The following is a 16,174-nucleotide window of genomic DNA, read 5'->3' as shown; positions in this document are numbered from 1 at the left end:
TCATCACAAGACATGTGTTTACCTGTACGCCAGGCCGATGTCTGTTCTAACACTAATGCTCATCTAATGGGAGTCTGTGTGAACTTGGCCGCTTGTAATGATATACTGTATACACATTAAGATATTTGGTTTCTTTTAACGATTAGGACTTGTTTTAATGTTAGGTATTTGACACAAGTAAGCCCTGGATATATTACATTTTATATGCAACTTTTTAAATAAATCTTTATCCTAAAAGGAAAGTATTGTGGGAGGGAAGTGCAGTTCTTTAGTAATTGTACAGAGATGTAGTGTGCCGTACTAGGCAAGAGCATGGGGCACGGCCAAAGGCGTAGGGTGCCGTACTAGGCAGGGGGATGGGGCGCGGCCAAAGGCGTAGGGTGCCGTACTAGGCAGGGGGATGGGGCGCGGCCAAAGGCGTAGGGTGCCGTACTAGGCAGGGGGATGGGGCGCGGCCAAAGGCGTAGGGTGCCGTACTAGGCAGGGGGATGGGGTGCATACAGGCGTAGTTTGCCGTACTAGGCAGGAGGATGGGACGCATACAGGCGTAGTTTGCCGTACTAGGCAGGAGGATGGGGCGCATAAAGGCCACTATAAAATGTACAGTGCTGTGCTTGGTACACAGTTAAGTAGGCACAGCACTCACCCAAACAGCTGATCATGAGGGGTGCTGGAAGTTGGACCCCACAACTCCAATATTGACTGTTCCTGAAGACTTTAAAGTGACCTTTTGGGTCCAGAAACAAAACTTTTCTGGTGGGGATGGGTTCCATTATGGTATGCTGCACTGATCGGTTTTGTTTTTTCAAGCGATTGTCACATTTCACACAGTAGGCAAGTAACAGGAGGTCACAATACATATAGTAGATGCCTCTTGGTCGGGCGTGGTAGATAAAAAGTGCTGAGCTCAGTTGTGGTCTTCTGCAACTCTAGATGTTCCATGTATTACGCCCCGCAGTAGCAGCAGCTCCATTCTGTGAAACAAGCACACGTTTAACCTCTTAAGAACCAGGTTGTTTTGTACCTTAAGGACCAGGGTTTTGTTTTTTTTAGGGATTTTACCCATGTGGTGGTTAAGCTGCCCTACTTTTTATGACATGATTTTTTTTTGTGGGTCGGTACCTACCACAGTACCAAAATTTTTCTACTTTCAACAATAAAACCATTTTTTGAAAATTATTTTTTATTTTCATTGTTACTTTATTTTTCCATGGATCGTGATTTGCGAGGGCGGAACAACCGGAAATTCTTATAATCAGCAAAGTTCAAGTTGCCTTTGTATTCTCCTCTCGCAGAAGAACTGGGGAAAATTCTCCGTCAAAAAATGCAATTTTGAATTTTGCTAACCATAATTCTTAGTTTATGAAAACCCATGACAAGGACAAACTCCACTATGTGATCCTAAAGAAGTGTTGATTGGTATAAAGCTGTTCTACAACATGCTCACCAGAACAGTCTCATCCAATGTGGGTCCCTTATCTATATCCTGATAAAGCTGAAAGGTTATTGTAGAAGTAAATGCCCCAGATGGGATCCGTACACACTATCATAGGCACCAGGCCAGCGGGGCCATAGAACTGGTCCAGAAAAATTGACTGTTCTGATCTTAGATGGCAGTCTTGCAATGCTGTGGCCAAGATGTCCTCATCTCCTTATTGATGTAGATGTAGGCCCAAGTTAGGAAAGGAAAAATTGAGATGGACGTAGCCACCAGCAATCTGAATCCACCAACCACGGCTCTGTAATAAATCAGTGAAAATCATTATAGTAATTGCAAAAGTGTAGATGGGGCAGTGTTCTAGTGGCTACCCCCCCCCCCAGGCACCTAGAGGGCAGTGTTCTAGTGGCTACCCCCCCTCCCGGGCACCTAGGGGGCGGTGTTCTAGTGGCTACCCGCCCTCCCGGGCACCTAGGGGGCGGTGTTCTAGTGGCTACCCCCCCCCCCCCCAGGCACCTAGGGGGCAGTGTTCTAGTGCAGTGGTCCCCAACCTTTTTGGCACCAGGGACCGGCTTCAAGCAAGACCATTTTTACAAGGCCCGGCAGGGTTGGGCGGGGCTATGAAGGGGGTTGGAGTTTAGTGCATTCTTATTTAATTATGACATTTAGAATGTCCTGGCAGTACACACACATAGGCAGCATAATATATTCCCCCCCCCCCCCCCCCCCCCGCCTGGCAGCACACACATAGGGCAGTATATAATCTATCCCCCCCTCCCCAGCACACACATAGGGCAGCATATAATTTATCTCCCCCCCCCCCCCTCCAGTAATAGACAGCCCCCACCTCTCAGTAATAAGTAGCCCCACCCCCAGTAATAAGCAGGTCCCGCCCCCCCCCCCCCCCCAGTAATAGGCAGGTTCCCCCCCAGTAATAGGCAGGTTCCCCCCCCAGTAATAGGCAGCCTCCACCCCCCACTATTAGGCAGACACCCCCAGTAAAAGGCACCCCCTTCCCCTGTAATAAGCAGCCCCCCTCTAGTAAGCAATCCCCCCAGTAATAAGCAGCCCCTTCCCCTGTGATAAGTAGCCCCCCCCCAGTAATAGGCAGCCCCTTCCCCTGTGATAAGTAGCCCCCCCCCCAGTAATAGGCAGCCCCTTCCCCTGTAATAAGTAGCCCTCCCCAGTAATAACCAGGCCCCCCAGTAATAAGCAGCCCCTTCCACTGTAATAAGTAGCCCTCACCCCCAGTAATAACCAGCCCCCCCCAGTAATAGGCAGCCCCTTCCCCTGTAATAAGTAGCTCCCACTCCCCCAGTGATAAGCTGGTCCCCCCCAGTGATAAGCAGCCCCGCATAATAGGCAGCCCCCCCCCCCAGTAATAGGCAGCCCTGCGTAATAGGCAGCCCCCCCCCCCCAGTAATAGGCAGCCCCCCAACCCATATACTTACCTCCCCCCTGCTGTCGCTCTCTGTCTGCTTGCCCTGACGTCAGTGTGCAGCCCAGAACGCTTCCTCCCCGAGTCCTCTCCTGCGGAACTAATGAGCAGGGGACTCGGGGAGGAAGCGTTCCGGGCTGCACACGTCAGTGTGTGCGCCGGGATCAGCGTGATTACCAGGAGGGAGCTGCAGGCCACATAACACAAGGCAGCGGGCCGGATTCGGCTCGCGGGCCTTGTGTTTAGAGCAAAAGTTCCCGGCGGTGCCGCGGACCAGCGCTAAACACCCAACGGCCCGACCCCGGTCCGCGGCCCGGTGGTTGGGGACCCTATGGGGCAGTGTTATAGTGGCTACCCCCCCCCAGGCACCTAGGGGGCAGTGTTCTAGTGGCTACCCCCCCCCAGGCACCTAGGGGGCAGTGTTCTAGTGGCTACCCCCCCAGGCACCTAGGGGGCAGTGTTCTAGTGGCTACCCCCCCAGGCACCTAGGGGGCAGTGTTCTAGTGGCTACCCCCCCAGGCACCTAGGGGGCAGTGTTCTAGTGGCTACCCCCCCAGGCACCTAGGGGGCAGTGTTCTAGTGGCTACCCCCCCAGGCACCTAGGGGGCAGTGTTCTAGTGGCTACCCCCCCCAGGCACCTAGGGGGCAGTATTTTTCAAGTATCTGTGTCTGAAAGGAGTGACAGCATACCAGGTGCATAAATTGAATACTTCTTTATTCCTCTATTCCTGCAACGTTTCGACCCGGCTCGGGGTCTTTGTCAAGCTTCTTCAATATATGCACCTGGTATGCGGTCACTCCTAGATACAGATCTTTGCACATGAGTCTTGGGCTGAGACTCCTCAGTGACGGGGATTCAGGATCTAAATGATCCAGCTATTGAAATACAAGCCAAGAAAGTGCTACAGGCTAACGGTGGTCAGTATTTTTCAAGTAGCCATTTCTTAAATGTGTATTCCAGATCCTTTAATATTGGTGGCTTCTCCTCAGGATAGACGGTCCGCAGAGGTCTGCAGCCGAAGATCCTCGTTGATCGCCTGGCCCACTGCAGTGCAGCGGATTGGCTGACATCATCGGTGGTCAGGGCTGGAAGTGTAATAGACGGCTTTACACTGCCATTTAAATCAAAGTGATCAATACCTTCTATTGGATGTCTAACCCACTGCACTGACAGCTGATCAACAGGGATCTGGAGTGGGGTATCGCCGCCTACCAACTATTGATCACCTGTCCGTTCCGATTATTTCCCAGTAAGGGTGACTACCCACTAGTGTTTTTTTTCTGCTGCGAATTTGCTATTTTTTCTTCCAATTGTCAATGGGACTTTCTAATGTTAAAAATGCAAAGTTGCGTTGCGTCGCGGTTTTAACATTAGGAAGTCCCATTGACAATTGGAAGAAAAAATAGCAGCAAATTCACAGCAGAAAAAAACCCGCTAGTGAGTAGTCACCCGTAGCATGTCCTGCGATCATTGCTGATCACATCTTCTAGACCTAAAAAATGAGCGACTGCACATCTCCCGCTGTGTAACTAGGGAAGCACTACCAACAATGTACTCTATGACAAGAGGAGGTTGAATAAATGATGGCTCAAACTAATGGTAATTGCCAAGTGAAAGTAAACGGGTGCCGCTCAGCGCTCCTTAAACTTACCTTCCAGTGTCTTTACAGAGGATGAGCCACAGTGCAATGATTAATAATCCAATTAACTCCCTACAAGATAACTTTGAGTGAGTGTCAGAAGGAAGCCAAATCTTCATTTTTAATGTGTCTTTGCAGTTAATAATCCGCAGTTATAGAAAGTTAATTTCTACCTCCACCCTCTTACTACTTCCCCTATGTGTCAGTCTTCCCTGTAGTTCTAGCATTCTATTCATAAGCTACAGCAATCATGTACTGTAGTCATACAGCTTACCTGCACTCCTCCTCTTGTAGTATGCTTTTTATATTACCAGAAATCAGAAGCGATGCCAAAAGATAAAAAGCTCCAATCAAACAGATGGCGCAATGGAGACCGGACAGCGTCCTCCAGATCACGTGACCTATGTGTTGAAAATAACATGGATGTTGTTACAAAATGCCCCTTTAAATTTTAGCAGCTATGGAAAGATGTGAGAATCAGTGTTGACCCAGGACCTGGTCATTATCACTGTGGACTCACCCGTTATATCTGGATCTATACTGAGGAGGGAAATCAGGGCGGCTGGGACTGCATAGATCACCTATAGAGAATAAAGAAACGGAACGGAGTGTGTACCCTGGAAACCGTAGAGCCGGATTCTGCATGCAAAATCTGTCCCTGGCAGCAGCGGCATCCGCGAGTACCTCTCTTCTTCATCTGTACTGCAGATGGTCCACATGGCTCGCAATCGGACATGCACAGTACATATATTTTATTTTTTTCTTCAAATGTTAATTGCAGACGGGCCGCGGATCAGACGGCTTCACTGACTTCAATGGAAGCAGTCTGTGCTGAGCCCGCACAAAAGTGGAGAATTCTGCAATTTTTCCCTGCAAACCAAGTGTGCAGGGAAAAGCGTTCATGCCTGCAGTGGATTTCATAGCAAAAATCCACCCATGTGCAGGCGGGCTAACAGTCTGGTCAGAACGGCCCAGTTGGCAGGTAATTTGTTGATACGACCATCCAGCTTCTCCCATCCCAATACTGCGCCCCTCTAAGACTCCAGTAAAGGGGTGAAATCTCTTCTCGTAGAGGCGTCTAGTGAGCAACAAGCTCCACACAAGCTGAAGAAGAGGTCACTAGTAGAGATGAGCGAACCTACTCGTTTCGAGTAATTACTCGATCGAGCACCGCGATTTTCGAGTACTTCTGTACTCGGGTGAAAAAATTCGGGGGGGGGGAGGGGAGGAGGCGTGGCAGAGCGGGGGGTAGCAGCGGGGAACAGAGGGGAGCCCTCTCTCTCCCCCTCTCCCCGCTGTAACCCCCACTCACCTACGGCGCCCCCCGAATCTTTTCGCCCGAGTACGGAAGTACTCGAAAATCACGGCGCTTGGGCGAAAAAGGGGTGTGGCCGAGTACGCTCGCTCATCTCTAGTCACTACACACAAGGGGCCTCCGAGAGCCTTTTATAGGCCAAGGGTGGAGGCGCTTTTAGGGCCTCCGGTGACAAGACCGTTCATCTAATCACAACTCATCATTTGTATATCTGCCTGAGATGGAACTGCAGGACGGGTCTTGCAGCAAAACTACAACGTCTTCTAGGTGTTCGATTTTGTTTTTCCTTTTGGCAGAGAGTGTATAGCGGAACCCTGACAGGTAATTTATGCGTGTCAGCCTGTCCTACTGGTCACTGCTGCCACCCCCCACACACAAGGGGCATCACCCTCCAGAAGCCACAGGATTGATGGTGACACTGCCACCATAGCCAATTGCTGAGATTTGACCGGACTCCCTGATTGTGCTGCAGTCAGCCAGCAGGCTAGCGCTGCGTACAGCATGAGCAGAGTGGTGGCAGCAGAACTTGGAGCAAGTTTCCTGGATTCTGGGACTGACCAGCTGGATCCGGGACAGTTGAGAGAGCTCTGCATGGCCGACAAGCACTATGGTCATCTTTATGGCCACTTCTGTGGAATAACTGAGGGGATCACATTGTGGAACGCCTGCAACACTTCCGCCACGTGAGAATGTGGTCTTAGAGCAGTGTTCCCCAACTCCAGTCCTCAGGGACCGCCAACAGGTCATGTTTTCTGGATTTCCTCAGTGTTGCACAGGTGATGTAATTATTGTCGGTGCCTCAGACATTGTCACAGGTGTTCTTACTATAGGATATCCTGAAAACATGACCTGTTGGGGTGCCATGAGGACTGGAGTTGGGAAACACTGGCTTATGGACTAAATTTTGTTACTTTCCTCAGACTTTATTGACATGGCCCATTTATCAGAATACCACAAGTTTGCTTGGAGTTACTTACTATCCATATTTCAGCATCTGGGTCATTGATCTGCAAAAAAAAAAACAGGAAAGAAAGGTTAGACAAGTGGTGACAAGAACCAGTAGCCCCAGCATCATGAGCATTTGTAGCAGAACTGATGTGTAATAACGGCACTTTATCAGCATTGCAGAAATACTCTGTGCTGCTAGGAGCCTTGCTTGTTCCACAATTTAATGCATACGAGATCAGCACAACCATCCCCTGAAATACTCTGTACTGGCCTGTCCATGTTATTTCATTCACTCCAGCAGATAACGGGTTAAACTTACTTGCACATAAGCCGCCAGAGCAAAAAATGAAGCCATTAAGGCATTGCAGATCCTCCATAGTGTCTGCTGGTACTGGGGGGTGAGGACTGAGACGGGCTTCAGACTGGACCCCCAAGGTCTGTCTACTCCTTCCATGTTCTCCATGCAGATTCCATGTTCTCCGAGGTTTCACTCATATTTGTCAAAGCACTTCCTGTAGGAAAACTCCGCCTACAACTTCCCAGGGCATTAACCCCTTCTCCACCAGTTTACTGTTACCTCTCCAATCTGGCCATATCATTGCGGCTTAGTTTGGTATGCAATCATCTCATGACCGAGGGTGTTTTGGGCCTTACGACCAGAGCCAAGGGCTCGTTCTCACCGGCGTTCAGCCTGTCCTCTTTTTAGAGCAGAAACATGGAATTAATCAGTTCTGTTTTCCCCCATTGATTTCAATGTTTAATAAAGAAAAAAAAAATTTTTTTCGTTTACTTCTGTTCTTTTAGGAACAAATAGTGGAGTCTACTATTAATCTGCATAGCCCCTCAGTCTAGAATTGGGCGGTGTGCTGCCTCTGAATTAACATGGACTGCAGGCGGCCCCAAATGTGCTAGTGTGCCGGAGAGCTAGATGCCACAAAGTCTCCATGTAGATGGACATTACATATGTGGCGCTCTGCCTGTTCTGGTTTTATCTTTTTTGGCTTCTCATTCAGGCTTCCTACCCACTTGGGTTTTTTTAACTCTGCGTTTTTTAACACAGATGTCAATGGGACGTTCTAATGTTAAAAACGCATCACAAGTTGGTGCTTTGAGATTTTTGTGCGATGCGTTTTTAACATTAGAAAGTCCCACTGACATTCGCGCTAAAAAACCGCGAGCAGGTAAGAGCGCTCAGAGTACTTACACATGGATGAGAAGTCTGTCCAATTTTTGGACTGAAAAATGGTATGTTAGTAGCCTCTTCATTGGAGTGGCTGTATGCACATCGGCTTTTTTTTAAACTTGTATGAATAGTTAAGAGTAAAAAGAAAAAACAGCAGCGTGTCCCATTCTTATGCGAAAATCAGAGGAGAATAGTACTTGTAAGTGTGCGGCGTTCAGCGCATGGGACTGCATATGGACGGGATATCCAGGTGCTGACCAATGAGAATCTCAGGAGCAACTTTTTAGAAAGCAAGTCCTCCTTCACATGCGACGTTTCTCCGTCACAGGTCTCTATCAAGCTTGAGCTATGAGGTTGAAATGTCTCATGTGAAGGAGGAATAACATTCTGCTTTTATTTTTGCACCTGACATGCTGTCGCTTTTATTGGTATTGATCAGTGAATTCGGGATCCTGGTGGCTTTGGCACGCCCCACCGTGTGGGGAATTGGTTGTGCTGTTGACTTAAGGCTCATTCGCACAAACATATTTTCACTGCGTATTACGTAGTACATTGATCCATTCACATCAGCGTATATACATTGATGTAATATGCGCGTTCTATTTCACAGTGTATTACGCGTGTACGGAATAAGTTGGCGCTATACAAATAAAGATTATTATTATTAAGATTATTATTACAGCCTCTATGGGTTCCATATTCAACGCTGTACATATGCAATACATTGCGTACGGGTGACATTGCAAATGGAACGCCGCTATGAGACAGAGTGGGGAATTAAGGCATACGTGAGATACGCTGTCATGCGCACTGCACAATTGCTGCCTTACGCAGCGATAGCCGTCTCACTTCTGGCTCTCACGGCGGTAAAACACTGCGTGATCCATGCAACGTTTTACGCATACGGACGTGGGAATGAGCCCTAACTGTGGTCTTTATTGTATTGGGCGTAACTTTTTAGCCGTCGGCGTGCAAGTAGCCTAAGCTTAATACATGTGACGCATCTTTTAGCAGTTTATGTGCTTTCTGGTGTAAATGATAGTAAATCCGTAGTCCCTGCGTATCTCACTAATCCTGATCACTCTTCGAAAAGTGGTGAGCGCAGTTTAAATAAACAAAATGACACATATTTTCGAGGAGGAAAAACAAACGTGCGCTTTACAATTAGCGAGTTTTCTACAGCCAATAATTAGCACGTATGCCTTGATAAATGTCCCTCTATGTCTGCTTAGTGATCTACTGCTGCTAACAGAAAACAACAGCTCCACTCAAGAAAGAACCAACTAAATATATAGAGAGCATTGGAGCCCAGGAGCTGGCATCAGCCTACCAGCTCTAGAGTGGGCAGAGCCTGGTCACGTGGGGGGCAGGACTGTGACAAGGAAGGACTTCCCTATATGAGCAGCTCTAGTCCCTGTGATTGCAATGCAGCCCTGTGTGGCTGACAGCAGCACCTCCTCAGGTCAGATCCCATGCTGCCCGGTAAGACTGACCTTTGTCCCTCGCGGAGTCCAGCTGGCCAGGATTAACCCCTGCAGTGCTGGACCAGGCTTTATTTGTAATACCTCCTAGCATTGCTTAGGCTTGTGGGCCTTTCCACAACTTTCCTCTGCATCGTTAGGTCTCTTAAGAAGCCCACCGATGCAACAGTAGCAGGCGGGGGCATTGCTAGAATCTTAGAAGAATAGGCAGAGGCTAAATGTAGGGGGGCTCAATGCAAAATCTGTATCACGGCGCCTCAGCCACCCATGTGCTATTTATAATACTGGTGTCTCCTTATATAAGCCCGCTACTGGGCAGTCGCTACCTCTGCACCCCCTATAGTTATGCCCCTGGTATTGCAATGTCTTTAGTGTCTTGCTCTCCCAGTGCCCGTGATGGTTGGGATAGTGCTGGCATCTTGAATCATGGCGAACATGTAGAAGATGTCGGAAGATAGACCCATATTGCAGCAGGCTGGGACTTGAAGCGGCATTTTTACTTCGGCTATCATGGCCATCAGTTATCTTTGGAAGCCATCTACCACAGAAGTGCGCAAAAATGCAACGTTCATTGTGCAGACAGGCAGCACAAATGAGCATGTAAATACGCTCACCCCCCTGTGCAGCAGGCCTAAGAGCACACATAAATGGCAGATCTATTACATTAGGAGACATGTATAAGCGGTATCAGAACCGTGACAAGAGACTGATGCGTGTGACTCTGGCGCAGGATGTAGAGCGGGACAGGGTTCAGGATAGAAGAGACAGCATGTCATTTATATGGGACCGTGTGCGCGTGATACGCGGGCATGTGCAGTACACTCACAGCCAAACACCGTCTATGCCGGCAAACTGGGTATTTACAAACGCCGGTAAAACGTTGTGGGGCGACCTGCAGCATTTTACCAATACGGCTGTGGACATGAGGCGTAATGTGAGAGGATGACCTCGGTGTCCCATCGGGGGCCATATTAATACCCCAAGGGGAACATCCTAGCTTAGTTGAGTTCTCACTCACTATCCTGTTTCTATGTCATTCTTCAATGTCGAACCAGAATGAAAAGAGTTTTAGGTTCCTCACAGATATTATATGAAGTTTAGACGAGGATTTTGTAAAGCTTGAAATGTAAGGGAACACATAGACGCTGTTGGCATTCTCCTCTTTCCAAAATTTAGACCTAGAATCAGGGCTACTTCAAGGAGATGCAACTCCCTAATGTATCTGATCAAGGGGATCTGTCTCTCGCACAGACCCACAAGTGATCTGGCAGGCACATTTGCACCTACTATAGTGTTTGCCTGAAAATAAGCCCCTACCCTGATTTTTGGGGGGAATTTTTGGGGAGGCTGGAAATATAAGCCCTACCCTGAAAATAAACCCTAGCTACATTACATTAAAAAAAAGTAATACATTACCTAGCAGGCGCTGTCCAGGTTCCTCATGCTGCTCTCCGGAGGTCCACACTGTTTTCTGCAGTCCTAGCCGCTTGTACATTATCACCTCCTGGTTACAGGATGAATCCCGCCTCCAGGAAGCGATGGCTGTGATTGGCTGAGCCATGGCGCTCAAGAACCAATCTATGCAGCACTCGATGAACCAATCACAGCCATCACATTGGTTCATCCAGTGCTACATTGATAGGCTGAGCTGCGGCGCTCAAAGAACTGATGAATAGCTACGTGCTATGGAGGCAGGGTTTATAAATTGGCTAGCCGCTGCCCAGCCAATTCATAAATCCCAACTTGACAATGTGATTCCTGTTGATTGGCTTAGCTGTGGCACTCGATGGGTGTGATTGGTTCATTGAGAGCTGCATTGATTGGCTGAGCAGCACTGGAGAGCTGTATTGATTGGCTGAGCAGCGCTGGAGAACCAATCACAGCTATCGCTTACTGGAGGTGGGATTTATGAATCCCTTTACCAGGAAGTGATGATGTACAAGGGGCTAGGACTGAAGAACAGCGCGGACTTTCAGAGAGCGACGTGAGGGATGTTGATCAAGCTTGTTATGTAAGTAAAATAAGACCTAGTGCCTCTTTTGGGGCAAAAATTAATATTAGACAGGGTCTTATTTTTGGGGGAACACTCTATATAAACTCCCCCAATAAATGATCAATGATACTCCATAGACTTCAAACTAGTCTACACACGAAAGAGAAGCATCAAGCTTTGGGCCTTTTTAGTGCTTTGGAACAGTCACAAGCGCTCTGTGAAATGTGGCATGCATGTTCTGGGTTGGCCATTTATTAGGGGCTATTGTTTTCCGTCTGATCAGCACATGGCATTGACTCTCATAAAATCTTATTTTGAACCATCTCATTTCATAATTGTTCATCCCTCTATGTATATTGTATTTCAGAAGCTGAGATGTTGAAATACCCTGTAAACGAAGAAATGGAGGAACCCTTTTTCACGTTTGGTGTCATTGCTGATATCCAGTATGCCGACATAGACAATGGTTACAACTACACCAAGACAAGAATGAGATACTACAGGAATAGTCTATCCTTGCTTCAAGGTGCCATACAAGAGTGGGCTTCAGAGCGCTTTGTTCCTCAGTTTATCCTCCAACTTGGAGACCTTATAGATGGTTATAACTTCACTTACAAATCTTCAGAGCTGTCACTGAAGAAGGTCTTCACAGAGATTTATAAACTAGAGACCCCCGTCCATCACATCTGGGGAAACCATGAGTTCTACAACTTCAGTAGGAAGCAGTTAATGGAGTCAAGGCTGAACAGTTCAAGACTGCAGGGTACATTGACCATGAGTCCTGAAGATGGTGGGGACTCCCTGGACTCTTTTTACTCATATCACTTCAGTCCTTCCCCCAAATTTCGGTTGCTTTTAATTGACTCTTATGACTTTAGTGTAATTGGAAGAGATCCTTCTAGCGATAAGCACATCAAGTCCTTGAAGCTCCTGAGACAGAAGAATCCGAATGAAGATAAGAACAGTCCAAAAGGTATTGAATGGGGAAGATGATGGTGACTGCAGTGAGAGTCGACGGACCGATTATGGTTCATATAATCGTTCAAACTAGAGAAGCTGAACGATAATCATTCACTTTAAACATGGGCAAGAGTGAGAAGCATGAGGTTCTCGCTCGTCATTAAGTTTCAGCTGGCATAAAAATCAGCTCCGCAATTTAAACAGGCTGCCCAAGCGTGGACGAGCTGGCGATGATGTTACTAGCCCATCTGAATCGTAAGATTCTTGGCCCGTGTAAGAGGACCTTAAAAGACTGTGTGGCATGTAACTCCAAAGTTCATTAAAACCTGTAGGCTTAAACATCAACTTCAGAGCCACATGTATTGTCCTCCTCATGTAAGGGTGGTCATTAGATAGCTGCGAGTATTTGACCGTCAACTATCTCACCCAAAACCCCCATAAACATGCCCCCCCCACCCTAGTGTGCATGTGTTCAGAGTAGTGGACAGACTCTGATTAGGATTAGGTAGCTGAAATCCGTCTACCCTATCCTTATCTCTCCCGACAATGGTTCTCCGGGGAGAGTCAGGAGGCATCAATACACATTAGATGATCAGTCAAACCTACAGAAATCAGTAGGGTTGGCTGATATATACTGTATATAGTAGTATACATGGGACACCCTAATCCTCAGAGGGACTGAGTAGTAGAACACTTAGGTGGAGCTCTAGGAGTTTTGTGCTATTTAATATCCAGTCCAAGTAAAATGGAGAGAGCCATGCCAAGTTCTCAGTATTTTTCAATTGTAAGATGAAACAATATAACCGGCATGTGGACTGGGGGTATAATCACATTTTTTTTTCCCTTTTCCACGTTGCAGATCTTTCAGAAACTCGGTTTGTCCAATTTAATGGAGGGATCAGCGCTGCTCAACTCAACTGGATTAATGATGTTCTCGAGACCTCAGATAAAAACAATGAAAAAGTGATGGTTGCAGGTACATCACCTTCTTACATGCACACACAACAGATGTCGTAGCAGGTACCAGCCTAATAACTAATGCCAATTATGTTTCAAGAGAACCTGTCAGGTCTCTCATGCTACTCTGTATGTGTGCGGCACAGTGTAACGGCAGACACACTGAATTCTCTGTTCTGTTATGTATGTAGGAGTTAAAGGGTATTCTCATCTTGGCTTATCATGGCCGGGATGGGAGAACCCAGCGCTCTGTTGCCATCACCTGTTGGAAAGGGCTGAGTGCTGTTTAAGTAGCGCTCATTGAAGTGAATGGCAGCTACGGGAACAGCGTAGCACAGCGAGTTACAGAAACAGCGTAGTCCCTATTCATTCAAGTTACAAAAACAACAATCAACTGCATGCTTGGCTTTTTCTGTAGGCTCCAGGGTAGTAGTGTCTTATTTTGGCTATGAAAAGCCAAGATGGGAATACCCCTTTAATGTGAAGAGCACAGCATGTTAAACTGTCTTGCTTACTCTGCACTGATCTGATAAAGCTGTTATAATGCAAACAGACATAATAAAAATGTTTGTCCTTTACAGGTCATCTTCCTGTCCACCCAGACTCCACAGATCCCATATGTCTGACCTGGAACTATCCAGAGGTCCTAGCTACTCTACAGTCTCATCCCTGCGTGGTGGCCTACTTTGCTGGGCACGATCATGATGGCGGCTACTTCCAGGATCAGAGTGGAGTCCACCACTTAACGTTCAATGGCATCATTGAAACTCCCCCTGAGAGCCAGGCGTTTGGCACCATATATATATATGAGGACAAAATGGTCCTGAGAGGCCGAGGCCTCATCCCAGATAGAACACTGTTCTATAGGAATAGCAAGTAGACGGTGGGAACAAGCCTTGGACAATCTTCTGGGAAGATGAATGTAGTGAGATAACTGGATGAACTTTGGTTAATAACAAAGATGGCCAGTTGACCCTAGAATGTATTGTTGTGACTTAAAGCACAGCATTTTTTCTTCCGCCAGTTAAAGGGGTAGTCTGATGGGGGACTGTAACTTGAACTGTGAAATAAGAGCGACATGGGTTCACTATTCTCGGGATCGTGGGGGTCCCAGTGATTTGCTCCTTCCGATCAATCTGTTTTCACCCATCAGGGGAAGGGTGAAAACTGCAAAAAACATCTCACTGCCAGAATATCCACTTAAAGATTTTGTACTGCAAAAACATGAAATAGTTCTGGAATATTAGACTGCAGACCAAGGAGTAGAACATTGCAAGATCTCTATAAGGGCTCATTCACAAGACCGTGATTTCGGCACATAGTAGACGCGGTGGATGGAGTCAGTGAGAGGACATGGACTTTCACTGATCTATTCACATTAGCGTGTAAACGCTGCCTCTAGATATGTACGTGATAAAGATCAGAGCATGCTCTAGTTCACCGCATATCACACAGCGTGAGCCCTATTCTTTTCTATGGGCAGCATATGCTACACTGTCCATACGCAATACATTGCATATGGGTGATGATACGTACACAACCCTGCTATGAGACGGGGAATTAAAAAAAAATGCACAAGTCACACTGAGCATGGCAACGTGCGTGAGATACGCAGCCATGCGCAGTGCACTCGCTACCATATGCCGCAATGGCCGACTCTGCCGGCTCATGAGCTCACACACATACCAGTAAAATCTGTGACCCACAGGATCATCTGAATGAGCACTAATACATAGAAAGTATCCACTGCTCATACATGTAAAATGGAAACCTGTATAATATAGTGTGAAATACAAAATATATTTTTCACATAGAATACATAGTAAGTTGTTTATTTCATATTTGGTATATTGTGTCATTCTTAGCTACAGAGGGCAGTATTGTAGTAGTTATATTCTTGTACATAGGGGGCAGTATTACAGTAGTTATATTCTTGTACATAGGGGCAGTATTATAGTAGTTATATTCTTGTACATAGGGGCAGTATTATAGTAGTTATATTCTTGTACATAGGGGAGCAGTATTATAGTAGTTATATTCTTGTACATAGGGGAGCAGTATTATAGTAGTTATATTCTTGTACATAGGGGGCAGTATTATAGTAGTTATATTCTTGTACATAGGGAGCAGTATTATAGTAGTTATATTCTTGTACATAGGAGCAGTATTATAGTAGTTATATTCTTGTACATAGGGGGCAGTATTACAGTAGTTATATTCTTGTACATAGGGGGCAGTATTGTAGTAGTTATATTCTTGTACATAGGGGTCAGTATTATAGTATTTATATTCTTGTACATAGGGGAGCAGTATTATAGTAGTTATATTCTTGTACATAGGAGCAGTATTATAGTAGTTATATTCTTGTACATAGGAGCAGCATTATAGTAGTTATATTCTTGTGCAGAGCAGGCAGTATTATAAAAGTTATATTCTTGTACATAGGGGGCAGTATTATAGTAGTTATATTCTTGTACATAGGAGCAGTATTATAGTAGTTATATTCTTGCACATAGGAGCAGTATTATAGTAGTTATATTCTTGTACATAGGGGGTAGTATTATAGTAGTTATATTCTTGTGCAGAGCAGGCAGTATTAAAGTAGTTATATTCTTGTACATAGGAGCAGTATTATAGTAGTTATATTCTTTTACATAGGAGCAGTATTATAGTAGTTATATTCTTGTACATAGGAGGCAGTATTATAGTAGTTATATTCTTGTGCAGAGCAGGCAGTATTAAAGTAGTTATATTCTTGTACTTAGGAGCAGTATTATAGTAGTTATATTCTTGTACATAGGAGCAGTATTATAGTAGTTAT

General features: G+C 46.3%; 2 protein-coding genes across 3 annotated transcripts; one reads left to right on the top strand and one right to left on the bottom strand.

The window, feature by feature from the left end:
* Positions 1-1,171: 1,171 nt before the first annotated feature.
* TMEM220 (transmembrane protein 220) lies at positions 1,172-7,366 on the bottom strand. 2 transcript variants are annotated; one of them, XM_066586553.1, is made up of 6 exons: positions 7,099-7,359; positions 6,809-6,838; positions 5,037-5,097; positions 4,791-4,917; positions 4,529-4,588; positions 1,172-1,739 (listed from the first exon to the last, which is right to left on the bottom strand). In XM_066586553.1, the coding sequence occupies exons 1-6, from the start codon at positions 7,240-7,242 to the stop codon at positions 1,607-1,609; spliced, it is 555 nt and encodes a 184-aa protein (XP_066442650.1). In that variant the 5' UTR covers positions 7,243-7,359; the 3' UTR covers positions 1,172-1,606. The 2 variants fall into 2 exon arrangements, with proteins under 2 accessions (XP_066442650.1, XP_066442651.1); XM_066586554.1 differs by lacking the exon at positions 4,529-4,588 and having other exon boundaries at positions 7,099-7,366.
* A 1,980-nt stretch (positions 7,367-9,346) lies between these two features.
* On the top strand, positions 9,347-15,157 carry ADPRM (ADP-ribose/CDP-alcohol diphosphatase, manganese dependent). Its single transcript, XM_066586699.1, has 4 exons — positions 9,347-9,444; positions 11,804-12,409; positions 13,256-13,372; positions 13,935-15,157. Exons 1-4 carry the CDS (start codon positions 9,435-9,437, stop codon positions 14,231-14,233), a joined length of 1,032 nt encoding a protein of 343 aa, XP_066442796.1. The 5' UTR covers positions 9,347-9,434; the 3' UTR covers positions 14,234-15,157.
* The last annotated feature ends 1,017 nt before the right edge of the window (positions 15,158-16,174 follow it).

Source organism: Eleutherodactylus coqui, chromosome 13, assembly GCF_035609145.1.
Source record: "Eleutherodactylus coqui strain aEleCoq1 chromosome 13, aEleCoq1.hap1, whole genome shotgun sequence".
Classification (NCBI taxonomy): domain Eukaryota; kingdom Metazoa; phylum Chordata; class Amphibia; order Anura; family Eleutherodactylidae; genus Eleutherodactylus; species Eleutherodactylus coqui.
This window is presented reverse-complemented; position numbering and strand designations above follow the sequence as displayed.

Excerpts from the sequence above, each read along its gene's own strand:
- TMEM220 (XM_066586553.1), bottom strand. The coding sequence starts at position 7,242 with ATGGAGAACATGGAAGGAGTAGACAGACCTTGGGGGTCCAGTCTGAAG. Across the intron at positions 5,098-6,808 it reads CAGATGCTGAAATATGGATA|GTGATCTATGCAGTCCCAGC; the intron begins GTAAGTAACTCC and ends TATTCTCTATAG. Across the intron at positions 4,589-4,790 it reads CTACAAGAGGAGGAGTGCAG|GGAGTTAATTGGATTATTAA; the intron begins GTAAGCTGTATG and ends GTTATCTTGTAG.
- ADPRM (XM_066586699.1), top strand. Across the intron at positions 12,410-13,255 it reads AGATAAGAACAGTCCAAAAG|ATCTTTCAGAAACTCGGTTT; the intron begins GTATTGAATGGG and ends TCCACGTTGCAG. Across the intron at positions 13,373-13,934 it reads TGAAAAAGTGATGGTTGCAG|GTCATCTTCCTGTCCACCCA; the intron begins GTACATCACCTT and ends TGTCCTTTACAG.